At 36.9% G+C, this 22902-nt stretch overlaps 1 protein-coding gene across 1 annotated transcript in view; it reads left to right on the forward strand.

The window, feature by feature from the left end:
• Positions 1 to 1308: 1308 nt before the first annotated feature.
• LOC306873881 (protein sidekick-1-like) overlaps positions 1309 to 22902 on the forward strand; it is a gene marked incomplete at its 3' end in the record, with an annotated part of 220011 nt that continues 198417 nt past the window's right edge. Inside the window, exons 1-2 of the mRNA XM_079423407.1 lie at positions 1309 to 1622; positions 2410 to 3253. Coding sequence (XP_079279533.1) covers positions 2761 to 3253 — 493 coding nt within the window. The 5' untranslated portion in view covers positions 1309 to 1622; positions 2410 to 2760. The remainder of the gene's footprint in view (positions 1623 to 2409; positions 3254 to 22902) is intronic.

The raw sequence follows: 22902 nt of genomic DNA on the forward strand, positions 1-22902 counted from the left end.
TTCAACAGAAGCTACTTCTGTACAGTTTATGGCCTTATGTTTGGTAGAGAATGATTTCAGAGAGCTGCTGTCCTTTGAAATTACACTGTGAACAGAAATGACAGTTTTTAGAAGCTAATAAACATCTTGATGTCTTTTTTGAGTGCTTAATGGAGTTGTGTTGACTAACATTGAACAAAATTGTAGTATTATTGATAAAAATGTAATAACTTCTCTGTGCACCCTAGTGGCTTTCCAGGTAAAAAATGTAATTGCAAATGCCATTAAACAACTCTGAATAATATTGTCAACCTGTCTTAAAGTAAATTTATTTGAAAAAATATCAATGCCACAATTCAAATATTAATTTCATCTAGTGTCGTCCTGTTATTACCATAAATGCAACCCTGAATAGACGGACATGATTTATAATCTAAGATAATATTAGATAGTTTTAATTATCTCTGTCTCATTTAAGGAAATCAAAACTTTCTTAAGAATCATTATGATGGCTCAATATTAACACATTAATCTTGACACTCTAACCTCTGATTTTTCATATTGATATTCATATTCACTTTTTAATTTACAGTTTACCAAGCATTTTTTCTGCAGGAATTAGAGAAAGTTCATCTATAAATGACAATTTTGTTCTTGTTAACTCCCCTAAATGTTGCTCCCAACCTAAAAATCAAAAAATGGAGTAGGCTATCACAAAACTGCTCCAAGCAACCCGTTTGCTATACCTAAAGCCATTTGATTGCTCTGTTTGAGGAACATGACTAAATTTAAATCATAGCTCTCAAATCAGCACATGCAAGTATTCTGTATCAACACCAGATGCCTCTTTCATATTTGAATGCAAGTACTTCAATAAATGACCATTTAAATATCAATATGTGCCCACGCAGAAGTGTAGCTTATTATTCAGAAGTCTTGGAATATAGTGCAAGTTACATGTATACGGGCATTTTTATGATCTGTCGAGACATTTTGAATAAATAAATAAAAATCCACAGGTGAAAGAAAATCATTCAGGTTTGGAACAACGTGTGTAAAATAAATACTTTTGTACCCTTTATAAAACTCCTCAGCAGTATTTATTACGTTATAATAAAAAACCTTCTAAACAGAGATCTGAAAACTTTTCATGTGTGACTTTCCAGCATAAAATGTTCTTGTCTGATTGGGGGCGCATGGCACCGTGTTTCAGAAGCCTCTCCTTCTCCTCGTGCTCTCCATGAAAAATAATACAGGCTGTAGCGTGCAGAAGAGGGAACCAATCAGCGCTCAGTAGGGCGGAGCGGGTGGGACGCTGTATTCAACTTCAGATTCAGCCCAGATTATTATTCCAGAGAAGAGAAACTCGAGCCGCTCATTTAAAGCCTTTTAAAGAAGTGGCGTCCGACTAAACTTTGATTTGCCTGACAGGAGCTTTGTTGCAAGTTTGTTTTAATCTTCGGTCCGGGCAGCAGGTGTTCGGTGACCGCCACAGAGCTTTAATGAATTCATTCAGCCAATCCACACTGAGAGAACATGGTGAGGACTTCATTTAACTTTACAAAGATCATATTTACATCGATTCACTGCAAACCCGAACTTTAAGGATTAACTGCTGGAACAGAGTTTAACCGTTGATGAAGGTGAGTGATGGTCTATGTTTACAATTAGGGTTTGAATTGAGAACCGGTTCTTATTCATAAATATTTTAAAATAAATACAAGCACAAAATAATTAACATAACGTTAATTCGCATTAACGGTTCTAGAACTTGTATTTGTCCGTTAGTATACCGCCATAAAATACTCTTGACAGTGTTGCTGTCTGTACCCCACTCCTGAAGCTACAACGCGACTCTAGTCCGACCTCGAACGAATGACTCTTAAGAGTCGGTTCTTTTTAGTGAATCAAAAACACAGAGCGCATCCAGCATCCGATTCCCAAAGGAGCGACTCTTAAGAGTCGGTTCTTTTTAGTGAATCAAAAACACAGAGCGCATCCAGCATCCGATTCCCAAAGGAGCGACTCTTAAGAGTCGGTTCTTTTTAGTGAATCAAAGACATGCAGTGTGGGCAAATGATTTTATGCCAGTTCTTAGTGAATCAAAACCCTTATGAATCATTCATGTAATGAATTAATTTGACTAATTTACTGATTTTCAAGTTATTATTTTCCACTTAAAGTAGCTAACTGGTTGTGCTGGTTGTGAAAAAAAAAAAAAAAACTGTGATAGCCTACAACATTTTAGGTTTATTTTGTTATTTAAGCTTGGAAGTATACCTAGGCTATTAGCCTATATACTTCCAAAAAAGAAATGTATTATATGTAGGCTATATCTGATTTGTTATCTCCTCAGAAAGTTTATGAATTAAGTCATATTACACCGTTAGTAATTTGCATATTAATGACGTCTGCTTTTTCTGTTCACAGGTGTTTTTTCGTTTACGAGGAATTTATATTCTCTAATAGGACATTCTTGGTTGTTTTTGCGTCTTGGTTAACCTGTTGGATACAAGAAGTATTATGTTTAACCTTACACTTAACTAAATTAATAAAGCATCATTTCCCGCGGATAAAGGCACATCTAATGAGCACCGATATGGATGGTAAGGGATTCTTCAAGAGTCGCTGAATGCCGTGAAAATGATCGGGTAGATAATCCGACTGCGAATACATCAAAACAGCGCGGCTTTACAGGAGATATTGACGCTCTAAACGGATGAATTAAATCCGCTACACTCAAACGTATTAATACTTAACTGGAATCAATACTGAAACATCATGAGCCGTCTCGGGACACAGAAGAGCGGATCGCGATTACGGAAGCGATGTTCGCGGAGCGTGCCGTTAATTTTGGAGCAGTGTATGGAGACTTGGTCCTTTCGGTTTGAAGGTCTAGTTTTTTTCAGTGCTGAATGCGCGGACGAGGGTGAGAGCTTCCCGAAAGCCGTGAGACATGAAAGTAAAGCGACCGGGAAAGTCGCGGACTCGGAGCTGAACTCTCCCGCGTGTGGGATGAATGAGAAGCGCCTCGTAAATGCGGCGAAGCGGAGCGCGCACTTTAGGCTTTTCTCACAAACCTCCACATCTGCCGAGGTTATAGCTCCCAGCTTTAGCGGGGGTCAGAGCCCACTTACCAAGGGCAAAGTTAAAGGGATTATTCACCGCCAAGAAAATACACAGAAGGTGATGGCCGGGAAAGCGAAGTGCGGGATGTGGGGTTGGATTTTTGCCCTTGTGTTCCTCTGGAATACCCACATGTTGCGCGCTCAAGGTAAGTTTAGAGTTGTTTATCATAAAACGAGTTTGTGAGACTTTTAATTTTATCCAGAGTTCAAAACAGAAATATTTTACCAAGTTCCAATTTTGTTAAAGTGGAATATAATGATTATGTTGCATGCATATAATGCATGTATAAAACTGTATTGTTGTAACATGATTTTTAAAGATGAGGTAAACCTTTAGTGCTCTTAAGGGTATCAGAGAACCCGAAATAGAAAAGAATAAGGGGCAGAGAGGAAAGGAGGAACATAAGCTAGACACAAGGGGACTGGGATGGATTGAAATGAAAAGAGAGACCTATAGAGAGAGAAGCAAAGGGGGGACAAGGATAGAGAGATGAACAGACAGAGTGAGGGACATGGAGAGAGAGGGGTGGGTGATCGTGCCTGTGTGTGTCTCAACAAAAGCGGTAAAGGTCATATGCTGTCAACATGCACATTTTCTCAGGTCACACACACGTCGTATTGACTGAGCGCCAAACTGACAAGTAGAGAGAGCAGGATGCATGCATTTACGAAGTGCATGCGTGTGAAAGAGAAAGGGTGTGAAGGAAAGGACGCTGACACACTCTGAGATTCAGAATTATGATTCAGAGCAGAATTCAGTTAAGCCTTGACTGGAATCGGCTTCATCAGGCTGTAGACTGCATACGGTGCCAGCTGGGTCGCTCTAGTACCCGGCAGGCTGTTTTTCAAATCAGTGTTACTGATTGAATTAGGATGTTTTAAAGCAGAGCACAGATTTTGCGTGCCACGCGTGGGAGCATCTCAGTCTTTAAAATGGCAGCAAGATTAAAAGATTCAAAAGTACGATTGTATTGCAAGCAACGTCTCACCGTGTTAAAAGCATTTGGCATGGAGATGCTGTGGGCTTTTCAGTGTTGGGGCTGTGAAATCCATCTCTCTTTGTTTTGGTGGTTGCATTAATGCAATCGCATGAATGCATTCGACTCAAAACAGTTTACAAGAACACCCACTCCTGTGACTTTTCTTTAGCATTGGTGGCTGGCACTTTTTCCCTCTCTCACTTTTTCTGCGTGCTTGCAGACTCAGCTTTCTCCCCGTGTTAATGTCAAGGTCTTGCTATGGCTTTGGATGTGGCCCAAACCCCAACCTTAAGGAGGTCAGAAGGTTATTGATCACATCCCGTCAGGCAAATGGCAGAAACGGAGTCATGCTGCTTTGTGAAGCATCTTACTAGTTTAATTTCATGCAGTGCAGCCATCAGTTTTCCCTAATCAAGTTTATTCTTTTTAAACCTGAAATCCCTCAAGGATTTGTGTCTCTCATCATTCAAAGCTTCACTTTTGAAGAAATTGAACATTTGTTATTCAAAAATTATATTTAGAAGCAGGCCACTTGCAAGAAAAAGTTAAAGTAAGCTCAACTTCTAAATCGCTGTCAAGGTCTGCTCATGGAAAGAATTAGGAGCCTATGAAGGTGGAAACCATTAATATATCTTACGTGAAATAATTTGGAGGTTAACATTTAGTTTTTTTTTTTTTATGAGCATTGCCTTGTTAAAATCTGTTGATCTGAGACCAGAATTTTGACAGTAATGGAAAACCTGGGAATGCTAAGAAATTTTAAAATGATTATACATTTCTTATTATTAAATATCACTGAAAATCTGAAGCATTTAATATGCAACAAAGTGCTCTTTTGCCCAGTAAATTATGCAGTAATCCCATGTATTGACTAATAGGAGACATACAGTGTTGGAAGTTCATTGGTCAGAAGTTGTGGGAAAACTATGAGACTCTTGCTCTTCCATGCAATGTTATTAGAGCCAGTTTCTTCCTATTATAAAGCTATTAATAATACAAGATACGTCATGGTATTTCCTTCCCTTTTCTCTCTAAAAAAGACCAATGTTAAATTCATAGTGAATGAAAAGTGCCGCTGTACATACAGCATGCATCAACAGGTGTCTTTGTGGATTTTCCTTTATTCCTAAACAGATTTTTAAAATACTTCAGTCCCAAAAGCTGAAACTTTTGAGAACTGTCATACACCGTCCCAAGTTGTTTGAGAGCTGCGCTCTCTGTATTTATGACTCTTGCCAGGCATGTCATTCGCTGAGTGGCTTTCTGTGTGTACGCTCTCAGTGCACGTCAGTGATGAATGTTTGCATTCAAACGCTCTGACATCTTGATGCGCCACCGAGGTCCCTCAGAGAATCAGATGAAGAAGAGAGTTGCGAGAGAGATGAGATAAGAGAAGAGATGTGGCCTGAAACAAGCAGAGAGGGTGCAGATGTTAAAGAGGAGTGGAGTGTGAAAAGGAGGAAGCAGTGCAGAAAGAAGAAAGAAGAAGGGATGTGATGGGATGGTAGATTTGGATGGGTAGATCTCTACGGAGGAGAGCACTGGCATCTCTTTACCATGCTCTTCCTTCACATCCATCATAAGAGACAGTTTTAGGGTCACTGGGATGTCTATCAAATCAAAAAGGAAAGAAAAGCCTGTGCGTTAGCTAAAGCAGAGGAAGAGATGGGGGAAAGTGGAGTGGAGGAGAACATAATGATGGAGGGAGGCAAAACGCAGAGAAACCGAGAGAGAGAGAGAGTATAGGCATGATAGAATGAAATCGAGATTGATGTGATTGCTTGTCTGTGTGTGCGCGTGTCCGTGCGCGAGCCCTGGCAGGGATGGTGCGGCATGAAAAAACTGCTCCTTGTGTCTGAAGCCTCTCTCTGTGCTGCTCTGGTCAGATGGGCTTTTGATCCCGGATGACAAACTCCTGCAGGGGCTGAATAAGAACTGCTCAGAATTACACCCAGTGCCACACTCCAGTACGTACTACACCCTTCCCACAATCCCCTGCCATGCTCCCACTGGCACACTCAAACACCATACTGCCTTCCAACTTTTAATGAAACACAGTTGCCATAAATATAAAACAAATCCTCTACGCTTGACTCTACGGCCAAGCTGGTTGTTTATCAAGTCAGAGTAAAGCAAGACTCATTAGTAGTGTTTATTAAAGAATACTATTATTATTATTCAAACAAACACATAGCTCATCCTGCACAGTTCGTGCTACAGATATGAGTGAAACCACAACAAGCTGGCGAATAACATTAACGATCAGACATTGTTGGCGCAAAATTCCCAAAGACTCAAGGTCATTGCATACTGAGTCCGAAATTTTTGCACGTTAAAAAATAAATACGACCTCACGTTGTGTCAATCACGTTTACATAGTGCCTCTTCTTCTTCGTCCATCATAAAAAATTCAGATCAGGTTCGATTTTTTGCGTTTTCGCATCCGTAGCATGCATTTTGATAGGAAAGGATGAGGAATACAAATAAATAGAAAAACGCACGCAACCAGCTGAAGGGCATTTTCTTAAGAAAGTGTAAAAATCTTTCTAGGTTGAGCTTTATAAAATGGCTCAGATGCTTAAATCGGAATTACATTCTAATTAAATATGTATTTTTCAATTCTTTAATTTGTTGTCCTGAACAGCGATAGCATTAGACTCTCTCTTGTCACCTTCACTGCAACATAAATTGCATTTAAAGACTTTCATTTATTTTTTGTTAAAAAAATAAATTTTTGGTACATCACTATTTTAGTGCAGCTTTAACCATATGTATAAATTTCAGCTTGTTCTGATTTTGTGCATTTTCTCATGCAATGGCCAAGTGAATGACTTTCCTTCCATGGGAGTCTTTTGGGGTTTTCTGTATTGGAAAGGGTATTTAAGAGTAAACTAAATGAGTGCATATGTTTTGGTTCTAATTTACATCTAGCCTGTCTTGGCCCTCTTCTCTGCATTATTCCTCTGCTCATTTACTTTCTTTTACCATGTGTTGCCCAACATTTCTCACACTGACACCCTTAAAGAATTTCGAAGCGGCTTGTGTGTGACTGCGTGTGTGTTTACGCATGAGTGCAACATTAGTATTAGACCCCAAAAGCCGTTGTGCCTTTATTGTTCGCTTGTATTGTCTGCCTGTAGACCCGTCCATCCCCCAGTCGTGACCCAGACTGTCATTAACCAAAGCCTTTGTGTCTCTTTTATTCTAAAGTGGCCAAATGAGTATAGACCTCTTAATTTCAGTAGTAAACGAAGTGATTTAATTGGCTTATTGCTAACCACATTTCATTATAGTAATTATCTTGAATGATTAGGAAAAAATAACTTTGATAGTTTGCCGACAGGTGGTCTATTATGAACAACAATATAGCTGCTTGTATTCACTGCGAAGAATTAAAAAGCTTTGAGGAAATGCTTGTCAATAAACACTTGGATTTAATTCGCTCTGCCTGTCTGAACACATCTGCCTTCCGCACTTAAGTATTATCAGGCGATCATTACATGCACAAGACATGCTCGACGTCCTGTCTTTCCACCCCCATTTTCTCTCTTCAACCGAAAGTTAGCACGTTTATCCGCATGACAGTAATGAATCTTATTTAGAATGAGATCAAAGCCAGACAACATGAGAACATTTTCACACAGAGCAATTTTGATTTGAATTTACATTTGAAACCCTTTCTTTAATTCCCTCATTGTTTCAGTCCTCCGCTCTGAAATCGGTTTCAGCTGTTTCTTTCTTTCTCAATTTCTTTCTTTCTTTTTCTCTTGTTTATGCCTGTAGCATTGACTTTGAGTCAAAGCACTGGCTTTTGGACGGAGGCCTTTCCATCTTTACTAATCAGCTTTCACACCAATAGATTTTTTTCTTCGGCATTCATAAATGATGAGATTAGCACATCTTTATTATTGAGTATTACATGTTCAAGTGTCTACTTTGCCTTTGAATTTGAGTGGTACCTCGGTAATGTGCACATAGTACCATTCATTGGCTTCTGGAAGCCCAGAATGCCACGTTTCATATTATGCAGGATTATATAAGTGCCATATTAACATCTTTTCAATTTCTGCTTGTCATTGAGCGAGTTTATCAGTTATGCAGGATTAGTCCGCGAGAACTACTGTAGTCTATTATGTGAATTGGAATTATTTCAGTGCCACGCACTACTTGAACTGGAAGCTCATTAATTAAAAATTAATTAAAAAGAAATTTAGGGCAAACTGACATGTCGCTTTACACAGTCAGCTAAAACGCTGATGAGCAAACAAAGTGTTTTATTGTCTCTTTTCTCAGAGTCAAGGCCTCTGATGATTGGGATAGGAGAGGCCTGTAAATATTTGCTCCAAATATGAATTGGAACTTATTTGACTATGATGAAATGTGACCAGTGCTCGTTTCTAAAAGATGAGTTTTGCTCGGGCTTTTTAAAGCCGAGGAACTATGACGCTATAACTAGCATCAATGTTTACTCACTTAATTGAAAGAGATGCATTATTTCACAGTTGCTCACAGATGAAAGTGTTTACAGTGCCGCCACACGACATGACCGACACAGCCAATAACAAAGTATCCAAAGATAAACACATCCTTTTATGATTAAAAAGAAGTCAGTGTGATTCTGATCAATATTTCAGTGGTTACAATTCTTGTTACAGCCGTCAGAGGTTTCAGCCACAGTGTGGACAGTAAACCATTTTTTTTTTTTTTTTTAGTAATTGGGCATGTGGAAGCCAGAGCCATGATCCATAACTTACTTCTTACTGCCTTCATAGGCTGCTGCCTTCAGTCAGCATCATGTCATGAAACCTCAAAAGTGACTGATTTAAAAAGCTCTACACTTACACAAATTGACTTGACATGATGGATTGAATTGATTTCATGAGAGTTTGACATTAGCAAGCTGCTAGGCTAACAGTATGATGCTTTAATGTGCCTAAAATTACACCGTACAGTATGCTCAAATAATGTGCAAAATAATCCATTTCATTTACATACTAGAAAACTAATGTATGGTTCAATAAATATACTATTTATTTAATAAGTTGGATTAAATTGATAATGTTATTACGTATTATGTTACAAAGGATTTCTGTTTCTGCTATTCAGAATATTGATATTCAAATGCTGTTCAAAATATAAATTAAATCTTAATCAACATGATTATATTCTGGGGTTGTCTTTTCTATGAAGGCATTTTAATAGTTTTGGAACAGACATCTGTTCTTCTGTTACATTTTGCTCAGTCACTGGTATTGTTGTGCCATGGTATCAGTTTCTTATAACATCTCCTGGTTATTACTTCAGGAATGGTTCTATGTACATACTGTAGCTGTCTTCTCTGTTTGTCCTTGTAACAGTTGTCAGGGGCAAGGCATTTCTGACCAAGAGATTCCATGCAGGGTTGGACCGAATGAAACAGACACAAACATCTCCACATACCAAATGCCAGGTCCTGCCAGGTTTGACGTTAGTGATGCCAAACGGCAAAGGTCAATGTGTTTCCCCTAACTGACTGTGGTGCACCAATTTTAATAAGAATATAATATTTGACAGTGGATGGCAAGATAAATAACGTGCATATCTGTTCCTTTAAAATATACAATTATTTAGCACTTTTACATTTTATGATGTTAAAGTCTGAAATAAAAAGTGGAACAAGTCACTGTATGCTTTCATTGTATAGAAAGGAGTAGTGTTAATGTGCTTTGGAAATTTGTGTTATATGATAGGACAGTGACATGTGGGTGAAAGTAGGGTGGTAGAAGTTTCAGTTTTGAATGAACCATTTCTTTGTTTGGAAAAAGTTTAGTTCTTTGAAAACTGCACTCATTTTTCTCCTTTCTTTCGTTTTAAGATTGGATTAGACAGACTGATGGTGGTTTTGGTGTATGAACTTGTTTTCATTCAGAGATTTTGTCTGGCCTACTGAACTCATCACTTGATTGTCCTAGAACTGAAAGCCAGCCTCTGTATCATGTGACGCTGGTGAGTATTTGTATTCAAGAATGAATTTAGTCATAGTTGTAAGCATTTATTGGGTACAAACAAACCATAAATATGTTATGAAGCCTATTAATGCTTTATTGCATGATGGTTGTAGAGGGCAGGAGAAGGATATTTAATTGTGTAATGGATCTCTACATTTCCAACAGAAAATTTGTACACAATCCATAGTTAGACTTGCTGCATTGTGTCCGTAAATACTTTTGTTTTTAGAAATAAATGGTCTAATTTGATTAAAATCAGCTGATTTAGCACATAGAAATGTGGATTTTTGTGTGCGTGTGAGGGAGAGAAAACTGTTACTGTTTAACTTACAGAAAACCATCTGGCGATCAAGAGTAGGAAGACAAGAACATTTGTGCATTCAACTGCCAAATGTTTTTGGAAATATCATAGTCTCATGATTGAGTTTTCTCCAAATATTAGTCCAAAGCAGAAGAATGTGTGACAAACATATTTTTCTACCAGTTTTTACATTTTAAGTAGCAAGACACAGATTTCCTCTCACCCCAAAACACACAAAAACACAAGCACACATTACACACATTAGGGATGCATTAGAGGCCTCGGTGGTTTAGAGAAAGCTTCGAAATGGAGGCTGTTTATCTTCATTTTGCTCCATTGAACATGCGCTACGGCCAACATTGCTAGCATGGGATTAAAAGCATTACAATAAACACCCCACCACTTCCACACTTCCCGTCTCTCATTGAAGTGAAATTTATATTTACATTAAGTCATTTAGCGGGCGCTTTCACCCAGAGAAATGCACTTACAACCCCAGAACAAACTATAGACAACCACTAGTTTGTCTGACAACAATAAATACTTTCCCCTCAATTATTATCTCCCTCAAGCAGTCAGAACTAAGAAAGTCACTCCTGAAAATCTGACTGCAGTATTTTAACATCTCTGCATGGTGGTCCACTGATAGTTATGTTCATTTAATGAAGAAATGAATGCAAACACGGTACTTACTGCTAGAGTTTAGACCAGTGTTCCTCAAATCTTTCCCTAGAGGTCCAATCTGCGGCAGAGTTTAGCTCCAACCCTGATCAAACTCACCTACCTGTGATTTTCTAATGATCTTGAAGACTCTGATTAGCATGCTCAGGTGTGTTTGATTAGGGTTAGAGCTAAACTCTGCAGGAGTGGGCCAGATTTGAGGATGCCTGGTTTAAACCATAGACTGTAAAAAAAAAAATGGACGTAGTGTCCGTGACGTCACCCGTAGGTTTCTAAAGAGCATTTTTGAAAAATTAGCTGTGTATAGACCAAAACCACTTTTTGTACCAGGCTGTAAACATTTTTTTTTCTGCTGTAAAGTTGGGCATTTTAACATGGGGAGTCTATGGGACTGATTCCCTTTTGGAGCCAGCTTCTAGCGGCCAGTCGATGAATTGCAGTTTAAGTCACTTCCTTGTTGGTTTCAAGACCGGGAGGTTGCCGCTTGGTTTAGACACAAATATAAGGTGTTAAAACAGTAGGCCGCCTCACTGCCTACTGCCTACGTAGGATAGGTCACTCAAGACTTACACAAGTTTAATTATACCGTTGTATAGTATATAGTTAAATTATATAGTTGATTATGTAATGTTGTAAAAATTTATATTGTATTTTGTTCTATTTAGTGGTGAATATAGCCTATAATTGATGCTGATATGGCATTAAAAAAAATACTAAAGAGAAAATACAAAAGACTGAGTTTAATAGAGTTTGGCATTAGCATTTTGCCTGGATGCCAGGTCTTCATGACAAAGAAAGCCCAATTAGCTAGCCTGAAAACCAGTTCAGAGCCAAAACATTTATTTGCTTATTTATTATTTATTCGTATCTTATTATTATTCTTTTTTTTCATTTGCAATGTAGGTCTGTTGTATAATGGGAATAGCAGCATTTAACATGTAAAGTTTAATTTCATAACCACTGAAACAAGCAAGTCAACATCATTGAAATATATATTCTAATTTTTACTTTTACTAATATCATTAAACTATATATTCTAATATTTACAAAGCAACAAACTGCAATACATTTCAGCAGAGAAATGTCAGATTTTAGGGGGTTGCTTGGGTGATATGAATGCATACAGAGTACATGCATTTATATTATCCAAGCAACCCCCTAAAGCCTATCCTGTCTTATCCTGTATTTTGTTACTATGAATAATAGACCTACATATGAAATAACAGTAGCATGGTATCATACAGTCATTTCACTGACATATTTCAACTACTGGCTTGTCTGTTTACATAGATATTACAATCTGTCTTGCCTGTTTTGACTAGCAAACACGCAATGTAATGGAATTTGGACATAAAAAGTCCACTTTTTTTAAATAACGTGAGTATACTTAAAGTTATTTATGGACACTCTAAATGAATTTGGCCATATTTTGGGAATTTTGGAAGAGCGCTTATGGTGCCTTCAGATGCTGTAGGTAGGCAGCTTTCTAGGTGTTGGAACAGATCCACAGTCTTGGTAAATTCCTGTCAAGGATGTTAGATCGTGTAGTTACAGCAAACTCTACAATCTGTAAGACAGTCACCTGGGTACAGCAATGAATGAAGCACTTGGGTGTGCTGTGTCAGGTTACATCTGTGTAAATGACACAAATAAAGAAAGACAGAAAATGAGGGGTGAGGAGGAGGGAGGGTGGTTCCTCTGTCTTGGTGAGCTCCAATTTGCTGGACTGAAATATTGTATTACACGTTTCATTGGATATGCTCATGCACACCTTTATGAAACAACATGTGGTGAGGATAGCATACGGTATAGCTTACAATCAGGCCTTGCTGTCCTGTGCAATACATTTCCATGATTATTAACATTAAAATGTGAAGATTTCCTATTGGTTAATTGGTTTCTGGAGAAGTAACTAATGAATCCCTATTCTCTTTGGGATTTCTTGCAGGATAGCTAGAATTTGAAAGAAGCATTTCAAGATGTCTTTTGTAAAAATCACAGATGTTTCCAGTCAACCTGCTATGTGCGTTTAAATAGCAAGATTAAGTATGAAGAAAGGGTTTTGCTAGGTACAACACAAAGTAGAACCAATAAATAACTCTTTCACCTAGTAATATGAAACATAACCATAATTATAGTTTGTATGAGACGCATTAAATGCCGTCGTGTGTGTATGTCTGTTATTTTAAACATCGCTCATTTAATCAAATCAACAAAGTACGGTAACTATCGTATTCATAACTATATAAAGCTACACAGTTTCAATCTGTCACCTTAGCAGCTTTGAGTTTTCACATAAAAGACTGACAGTGTTTTCATAGTGTTTATTTATTCTGTTTTATTTGAAAGTTTAGTGTGTACAGATTAATTTATTTTCCCTGGTTTGTTTACCTTTTCATCCGTTTTATCAAAACATTCATTTGGATCTGTTTGCTTAGCATTGATCAGCTTGTCATCTAACAGCTGAAGATCTAAATGGTTTGTTTGCAGTGAAAAAATGGTTTTGAAAATTGAGTCTCTACACAAGTTGCATCAGAACTTCTGATGTGGTCTATTTTGGCAACTTGATGTCATTTGTACATTTTCAGGAGCAAATGGGAGAGAGCTGTATGTTTTACAAATGACCTTGCAGCCAAAGATCAGCTGAGGGCAACGTGCTTTGGAGATAGTCAGTAAGAGAATGACTCCAAAGGCGATCAATCTCAGTTATCTTTCTCTTTAATAGCAGATTTTTCATAGATGTTTATGTTGGTTTGATTGAACACTGTGGCTGTCGTCTACGAGGAAGCTGGCCCACTTTTCGGCTAGCAGAAGTGAGAAAGTTCAAGCAGTAGAGCCACAAATCAACACAGTTACTCTATGGAGAATATAATCAGCAATGAGTCACACTTTATCCTAAGCACCAGGGCTGAACACAATACCGCTGTAAACAGTATGTCACTGGAATGGAAATGTAATATTATTTACTGTGTAGCGTAGACTTAAATCTAACAAACCTCCACCACATTAAAGGATTAGATAAAAAAAATCCCTGCTACACGAGTTTTGATGAATAAACTTTGAGAAGTAAACTTTGACTTCACTTGGCCTTGAGAAACACAAGCAGAGCGAAACCATTCTTACGTAAATTGTTGCGCTGAATTAAATATGACAGTTTACAGATGAATATTTCATGAATGAGGGCCGTTGTGTGTCATTTTTTCAGCAGTAAACTGCTTTTTCATAACCCAGTTTAATGTGTAACTATATGTAAGCCATTCTTAGGTGGATTTTTGTGTCTACTTTCAATATTGCTCTGTTTGACCGACATTAACTAGTGGCATGAGGACTATTTGTTCAAAAATAGAAGAAATTGATTAGAAAATCTGTTTACAAATGCTGACTTAAATTATTAAATTATTTCTTGCGTGAAAGTGTTTGTTTTAAATGGAATACATGAAAGTATTAGTTTTGAGAAAAGATTTTCAATTTGGTCTGTTCAACTCCAGAAATCTTAGAAATGTATGGACCGATTTTATGGTGCTTTTTGGAAACGCTTTTCTATGAAAAAATTAGCAGCTCAGACATTGTGGATACTCATATTGAACAGTAGCACATTATTGTGTAGGTTCAATACAAGCTTGCTTTTTTAGTAAACTATATGAGAAGGGATAAAGTGAAGTTGAGTGCTCTGTATGTGTGTTTGTGTGTGTCTGTCTGCTGGTGACTGATACTGGCATAATGGATGAAGCGTAGACCTTAATATGCACAATCAATGCTTAATTGGTATCCGCTGAAAACAAATTATTCCTCCGAAAATGAGTTTTCTGGGTTGGGTCGTTATAAAGTAATTAATTCAGCTGTTTAATCGCTTTGTATTGCTGTGAGTTTCGTTTTTAAATAATTTTTTTAGGACATTTACCGAATTCAATTTGTTCAAATTCTCAAACATTGATTGAGAGTGATAGAAAGTTGTTTTGGAGGGTTTTGTTATTTTTGTTTTTGCTAATCTTGGTTTGGATTCCCTTTGTCACTAGTTGGTTTAAAGCGGAAAATCGATCTTAAACAATGAACCGACTGACCTGCAGATAAACAATATTGCTTTTGCTATATGTTGTGAAACATTCTCTGTACAATAAATTGACTAAATTCAACCTCATTGAAATGTCCTTCAATAAAGACTTGTCCATTTAGAACAGCAAAATGTTGCTTGAATGAAAAGTGGTGGGTTGTTATGAAAGTAACAAATACCACATGCTGAGGCTCAAACTGTAGTCAAAACTAGTAATAATTCACAGTTTGGGTTTTTTTTGCCAATGTGACAGTGACATTAGAGAGAGTGCAATTTGGAAGTTGCTTTGGATAAAAGATACTTCTAATGAATACATGTAAATATATGTAGACAAATTCAAACTCGCATTGTGACTCAGTGGGCCCTATTTTAACTATCTAAGTGCATGCTCTAAAACGCAAGGCGCAGGTGCACTTAGGGCGTGTCCGAATCCACTTTTGCTAGTTTAACGACGGGAAAGACGGTCTGTGCGCCCGGCGCATCGTCTAAAAGGGTTGTCCCTATTCTCTTAATGAGTAATGGGTGTGTTTTGGGCATAACCTGCAATAAACCAATCAGTGTCTCATCTCCCATTCCCTTTATGAGCCAGTTGCGCTCGTGCCATGGCGGATTCGCTATTTACACTGCAAGCACAAAAGACTGAACGCGTCTCAGAGAGGAAACGGAGCTGCTCTTGAGTGAGCAAATAGGTAGCCAAATTCTGATACATTCAATGACTATCCATTGTGACATGAAGGCATTTTTATATTTATGTAGCTTACACAATAATCTTTTACATTGTAATCCTTTAATTTTTTAATATTGGTACACAAATTTTAATAATGTTTGTGTGCTGCTGCATGTCCCTGTGTGTGTAATAAGCAGAGTGTACGCACATGTGCACTTGCCTATAGGCGCATATTACTAACGCGCTCTTTAAATAAAAAAAGAATACTGCGCCATTGACTTTAGACCAGGTTTTAGTTGGTCAGTGGTGCAGTCCCTTTCAGTGGCCTCAAAATGCAACGCGCCAGCAATGCGCTTGAACACACCTCGTTTTCAGACCAGCACACCCGTGGGCGTACAAATGAGCACAAATGCATTTGCTATTTAAACAACATGGCGCAGGACGTGAAAATTATAACCACGTCAGGCTGAAACTAATAAAAAACACTTGTGTCGCTCCTGGCGCCGCATTGCAGCTGGTGTATGATAGGGAATAATGTGGTAGTGCTAACTGCTAGGCAATGACTCTTACTTCTGCTATTTCTCAAAATATTATGTTAGCATGGTATAGTATACTACCCTGGTAAAAAAAACAAAAAAAAAACTAACATAGCTGGTCACTAGCTAATGATGTGTTTTGGATGCTACAGCAACTGGATTTTAAATAGTTAATTGACCCCGAAAAAATTATTCAGAATTTACTTACTCTCATGTCTTGGCAAACGTTTAAGACTTTTGTTCATCTTGGATTAAGCCTCTCAATTCATGTACATTCTTAAAAATAAAAGTTCCAAATGTGGGTTTTCACAGTGATGTCATAGAAGAACCATTCTGGGTTCCAAAAAGAATGTTTCAGTTAACAGCTCTTAAAAGAACCATTTATTTTCTTACTATGAAGAACATTTTAGTCATCTAAAGAAACTTTTTTTTCTCTATAAAGAACCTTCATCCAATGAAAAGGTTCCATGGATTTTAAAGGTTCTTCATGGAATGCCAATAAAGAACCTTTATTTTAATAATGTAGATTATGTCTGCTAGGCCATATCTTTTTGTACTTTAATGCATGAAAGTTTTGATTTTCATAGACTTTCAATAGGTGGACTAAAAAGACCGGATTTTCATTTTTGGGTGAACTAGAACCCAAACCCTTTAACTAACTTAACCAGATCAATTCCCTTACTTAGAAATGTTCTTTTTGTTGGATAACCGCAATGATCAGCACCAAACCAGATGTAACCACCTTATACTAGCCTGGTCCAACATGGAAATTCTTGCTGGTATAAGTGTTTTTTTTTATATTTTTTTATTAGTAAGGTAGACAAGAAGAAAGCTCTTTAAATATGTTTAATGCGTATATTGTTGGCTCTTTCAAGAAATGATAGCTTGTAACAGCCTGTAAAATGGCTCATATGACAGCAAGCCTTCCTCATCAATGAACGCCCATATGATACATGGACAACTCTGGCGGGGGAAGCGCATATAGCCTGGAATTCAATCAACAATATGTTTAAATGTGTCATACAAAGAATTATGTAATGCACTTACGCTGTGAGAAATGCTATAAACATACAGCTATAAACTTTTCATTTTATTGAACAGGTTACATTTAAATTGAACAATTTGTGCCTCTGCCCATAAATAAATTGGTCACGTATTCAATATGCTGTTTTCTCTAGATTGCACTACAGATATCACCTTGTTCCTTAGTTGCTTCATGGCTTAATTGCTCAGATAACCGTTAGAAATAGGTCACCTTGATTGCAACTGACCTCCTAAAATTGAAGAAAACACACACAAACTTATTGCTCTCATTATAGTTTCAGACACCGTCTCTCAAAAGCCGTAAGCCTTTGAAATCAGTTGTTTAATTTGATTTATTGCTTAATTTATTGCTTAGTGTATTGCTTTAATAATACTGACTCAGTAAATTAATTAAATTAATAACTTGGGTAATATTCTCAAGGGTATAGGACACGGAATGAAAATAAAGACTATATATTTACAGTATATATACAATTTATGCGTAAAGTCATCATGAAAAAAAAATTGAGCCATGTTAATTTCTAAATGCATGTTTCTAGTTGTATTATGCATGATTCATCAGTGGATGTTTTGCCAAAAAAAGCTTCATAATATTTCAGCAAAATGTAATAACTTGTGCTGCCTCTGAAATGACTTTCCTTTTGGGGTTATTATTATTTTATTTTTTTGTTTGTTTTCACCTAGACTGTAAAAAAGGTTATTATGTAGTCAAAAATAAGCTATTTATGCATTATTTTGGGTAATTGTGGTAGTCTGTTTTTCGAGTTGAAGATCATGGTTTAAATAAAAATATTAAAGAAATATATTGCATTATGAAAGTCAAAGAGTTTCACACACAGTTTCATGTTTAATTCAGCATCCAAGTCTTCTCCATGTGATGCGCCAGACATTTAAATGTCAGTCTTGTCCAAACAGGTACTTTTGGAGTCTCTCTTTAATGTGTGGGAGCTCATGCATGTTTATTCATGTTTTTGAAATCTTGATGATGTCTCAGATGGCTATAATCAGTCCATTGGTTCCATTTCAAAGCATCTATTTATTGTGTGTGTAAAATGTAGAGAGAGAAAGAGAGACCCACTAGACCCAGCACCAGGTGTGAGTGCCTCTTTGTCTTATAGACAACCACACACTCGCCTATCCCTCCATCCGGCACATGTGAAGATAAACACACACATCATGCAATGTTGGTTGTTTTTCATTCTGTCTGTCTGTCTGTCTGTCTGCCTGCCTGCCTGTCTGCCTGCCTGTCTGCCTGTCTGCCTGCCTGTCTGCCTGTCTGCCTGCCTGTCTGTCTGCCTGTCTGCCTGCCTGTCTGTCTCTGCCTGCCTGCCTGTCTGCCTGCCTGTCTGCCTGCCTGTCTGTCTGCCTGTCTGCCTGCCTGTCTATCTATCTATCTATCTATCTATCTATCTATCTATCTATCTATCTATCTATCTATCTATCTATCTATCTATCTATCTATCTATCTATCTATCTATCTATCTATCTATTAGTGTTGTCACGATACTGGAATTTCTAACTTCGATACGATACCTTGAAAAATATCGATACTCGATACCATTTTCGATACCACGGAGAAAAAAACTGCCACAATATTAAGGGGGTAATTTTTTTAATTTAAAGATAAAATGTAACAAGTCGAGAACATGCGGTATATTTTACATGAACAAAAAATGTCTTGAGGTACTGCATTTGTTGATTTATTTATTAATCTTAGTTAAATGTTAATTGAAACTAATGTTTACTAATACATGTACTAATTAAAATCCAAAGTTCTATTTGTTGATATTCTCATTTGCTTCATAACCAAAATATTTCCAGATATAGGGCCCTATGAAATCCGTTTTATTTTTCCCCAAATTCCGTCTTATTTTTTTCTACATTCAATTTTTTCCATTTTAATTTTTCTGGATTCTGTTTTTTTCCGTTTGAATTTTTCTGGACTCTTTTTTTTTATGGTCAAATTAAATGCTATTAATCTAAAAGCATGTCTAATTCATTAAAACCATGAAAATTATACAATTTAACATTTATTAAAAGTGTAACAAAAATGACACGTTTAGGGCCGTATGAAATGTTATTTTTTTCTCACCTTATGTTTTATTGTTACCAAATTCTGTGTTTTAGCATGTCTATTAGGCTATTTGAATGCATACAAACAATTTTGATTTATTCTTACAGTAGCCTTATGAAATGTGTTTTCCCCCTCAGAAATTCTGTGTTGTGTATTTAAATTTTACTGGATATCAGATGAAGGCATAAAACAATTTTAATTCATTTATATTTGAATTAATGAAAATTAAACATTTACATTTTTGGCAAATGAAGGGGATTTACTATTAAAATTAAAATTAAACTATTAAAAATTAACAGCAGTAGTAAGTAGTAGTATTATGTACATTCTACTAAATAATAGTAATATAGCCTATTTCTGGCACACGGTCTTTAATAGGCTGTTAAACCGAACTTTTATTTTGACGGGTTGCCGTGAATACCTTTAAAGTTCTGTGTGTGTGTATGATATGGCGCTAGCTTTACTCAAATTAAATGGTAAAATGCTCGTAAAGTGCCTTTCAGATCAGTTCTGGAGATATTGTTGATGTATTTATGTCCTCATTGAGACGGCAGACGCTGAAATCACCGCGAGCGCCACATTAGTAAACACAACCGCACGTGCAGCACATTCACACAGAGACGCACAGAACATGCAGGATTCATATTTAAATCCACTTTTGCAGCTTAATATTTACAGATACTAGTCCATATCGCGATTTGATTTAAGTGTAATGACCTACTTTTGATTAATTCATCCAAACTTTGACAAATTCCGTGACATTCCGTGTTAAACTGTAAATTCCGTTTTTATGACTGGATTCCGTGCGCGTTCTCTGCATCGCGGAGATCATAGATCCCTACAGATAGCGCTCCTGCTGTGTTCTTTAACAACCAGAGCAGTCATCTTTCTATTCACTTCACTTTTGCTATTTAACCAGAGCGAAGGAGACGAGTGCGGTCACGTGTGGTGCTTGTCCACGCGCCTTTGGAGAGAAGTGAAAGTGACAGCTCGGCTAGTATCGGTGTATCGATACTTCGGGAAATTAATATTGGTACCGTTCAGATATTTCAGTATCGATATTTATCGAAATATCGATATTTTTGACAACACTACTATCTATCTATCTATCTATCTATCTATCTATCTATCTATCTATCTATCTATCTATCTATCTATCTATCGTTTGTTCGTTAACCACTGCTGTGTGACAGTCAGTGTTGGGGAGTAGTTAACTACAAGTAGCGACGCTACTAACTTAACTACATTTTTCAGTAGCTTGGCAGTAGCTCAGTTGCTTTTTAAACAGTGTAGCTTTTCCAGTAGCTAACTACTTTTTGCAGCAAGTAGCGGTGTAGCGCGAGCAAAAGCTACATTGCGTTTTGTCGAGCCTGCGCGAATCAGCGCGATGCAAGGATATTCTTCTTGTTTGATTACAAACTCATTTTTTGCCATTACCGCCACCTGTTGTTTAATCACGCATCTTGCGGCTAACAGGTCACTGACGTACAGAAGTGGGTTGACACACCCATATTATCCATGATGGAGCAAGACGTGGCGGCAGATTTGGAGGATGGAGAAACAACTAACGTTAATTACCCATGGCCTTATTTGTCCAAGTTCATGTCTCTCAAAGAAACGACAAGTAAAGGTTACACTTTTTGTAACAGTCTGAGATATTTGAGTGTTGTGTGTAATAAAACAATACTCTTTGAAATCATAATTGTATTGCATTGTTTTAAACACTAAATATTTTACTTAAAACATTCCTCAGACACTTATTCAGTTATTTATAATATACGTTGTTCAAAAAAATCAAAAGTAGTTTCAATGTAGCTAGCTACTTTTTGATAGTAACTTGTAGTGTAGCTAACTACTTTTCCAAAAGGGTAGCTTGACTGTAGTTTAACTACTTTAACTTACGAGTAGCTTGTAGCTTGTCAAACTACAGTTTCAGAGTAGCTTCCCCAACACTGGTGACAGTGTTATTTTAGAGAAATGACAAATTTACACATATAGTAATGTCATAAGTTGTAATATATGCATTTTTATTTTTGTACTATGGATTATTTTCTGATTCAGTTTTTTGAGGAGGCAATGCTCCTGATGTATACATACACTATGTTTGTTAAAAGTAACCTCTACGGTAAATACTGACTAAAAATCCAATGATTAGTCAATTTCCTGAAAAAAAAGATTAATTGAACTTGGATCACTTCACACACCTCACCGTCTCTTTCTTCATTAAATCAATTATTGTGGATCCATGGTTATAATTGCTGTGTCAAACCAGTGACATTTGATTGTGTGTTAATTAAACTTTTTGCCCTTACTTGCATAAAGAAACAACAGAGGCGCTAACAGCATTAGCATGCACCCACACAAGCACTCTATTTCAGTAATGTGTCAGATAGGAAATACCCATAACGCCACCAATGATTTTTTTTCTCCTTGCGTGCTATACTTTCACATGCCACTGAAATGTTTCATCTGTCTCTCATTAATTAACTTTTTTCTGTTTTTAGTTTATTTCTGTCAACCTGTCAGAATAAGACTTGAAAGCTAATGTAATGAAGGCTGTCAACCAAAGACAGCAAAACAGAAGCTTTTGTTTGAATTTGAAAGATTTAAGAAAATTCTTCTCAAATAAATTAGAGTACAAACAGATAAATGCCATCTGGTGCAAAATGCTCTTTTTGGCTTTAGAGCGAGGCATTTATTGGCACTCTGTCGACAAAATTCAGTTTAGGTCAGCAGTTAAATTAGATTGGCTCTTTAAATTAGCAGGAATATTGCTCTGTTCCAAAACCCAGTGAGGTTGCCTACCTAAACCACATTTTAAGGTAATGAGAAAGATACTTAATTTCTAGAATGCATTGTGATGATAGTGGACCGAGTTGAGCAAAATTTTGAATAAAATTACACATTAGTAAAGTACTGTAAAGAATCGCTAACATTTTAACTTGTTAGCTTAGCAACACATTAATAAGAGACTCTATTGGAATTAATTGCGAGTCTGTGTTCTTTACATAAGGACCACCATTATGTGTGAACTAGTGTCCCAAATCAGTTGTGTATGAGATTCCATGATGTTATGTAGACAGTATGCAAAAAGACTTCTGAGTAGAATTAAATACAGCTAGAATTTGATATCCTCCGAAAATATTATATTAAATAGATATTAGAAGCTTTGCACACCTGTGCTTTCATAAAACAAATTGTTTTGCTTTCTCACACTCTTCCTCCCCTTTTCTCTCTGTTTATGGCTTCATAGCCTAATATTTATGGCTGTTCAGTGTGTCATCACTCACACACACACACACACACACTTCCTATTAAGTCTTTCAAGCACCTGTTTATTCGTATTACCTCTAGTAATTAGCATATACTTGTATGCAGACCAATTTGTGAACAGCCTTATTATTCACAAATGCAATTAAATAAACATGTGTTGCTCTAATAATGATAATCAGAATTCATTTTCACCATGCTTCA

Source organism: Barbus barbus (genome assembly GCF_936440315.1).
Source record: "Barbus barbus genome assembly, chromosome: 8".
In the NCBI taxonomy this organism is placed as follows: Eukaryota; Metazoa; Chordata; class Actinopteri; order Cypriniformes; family Cyprinidae; genus Barbus; species Barbus barbus.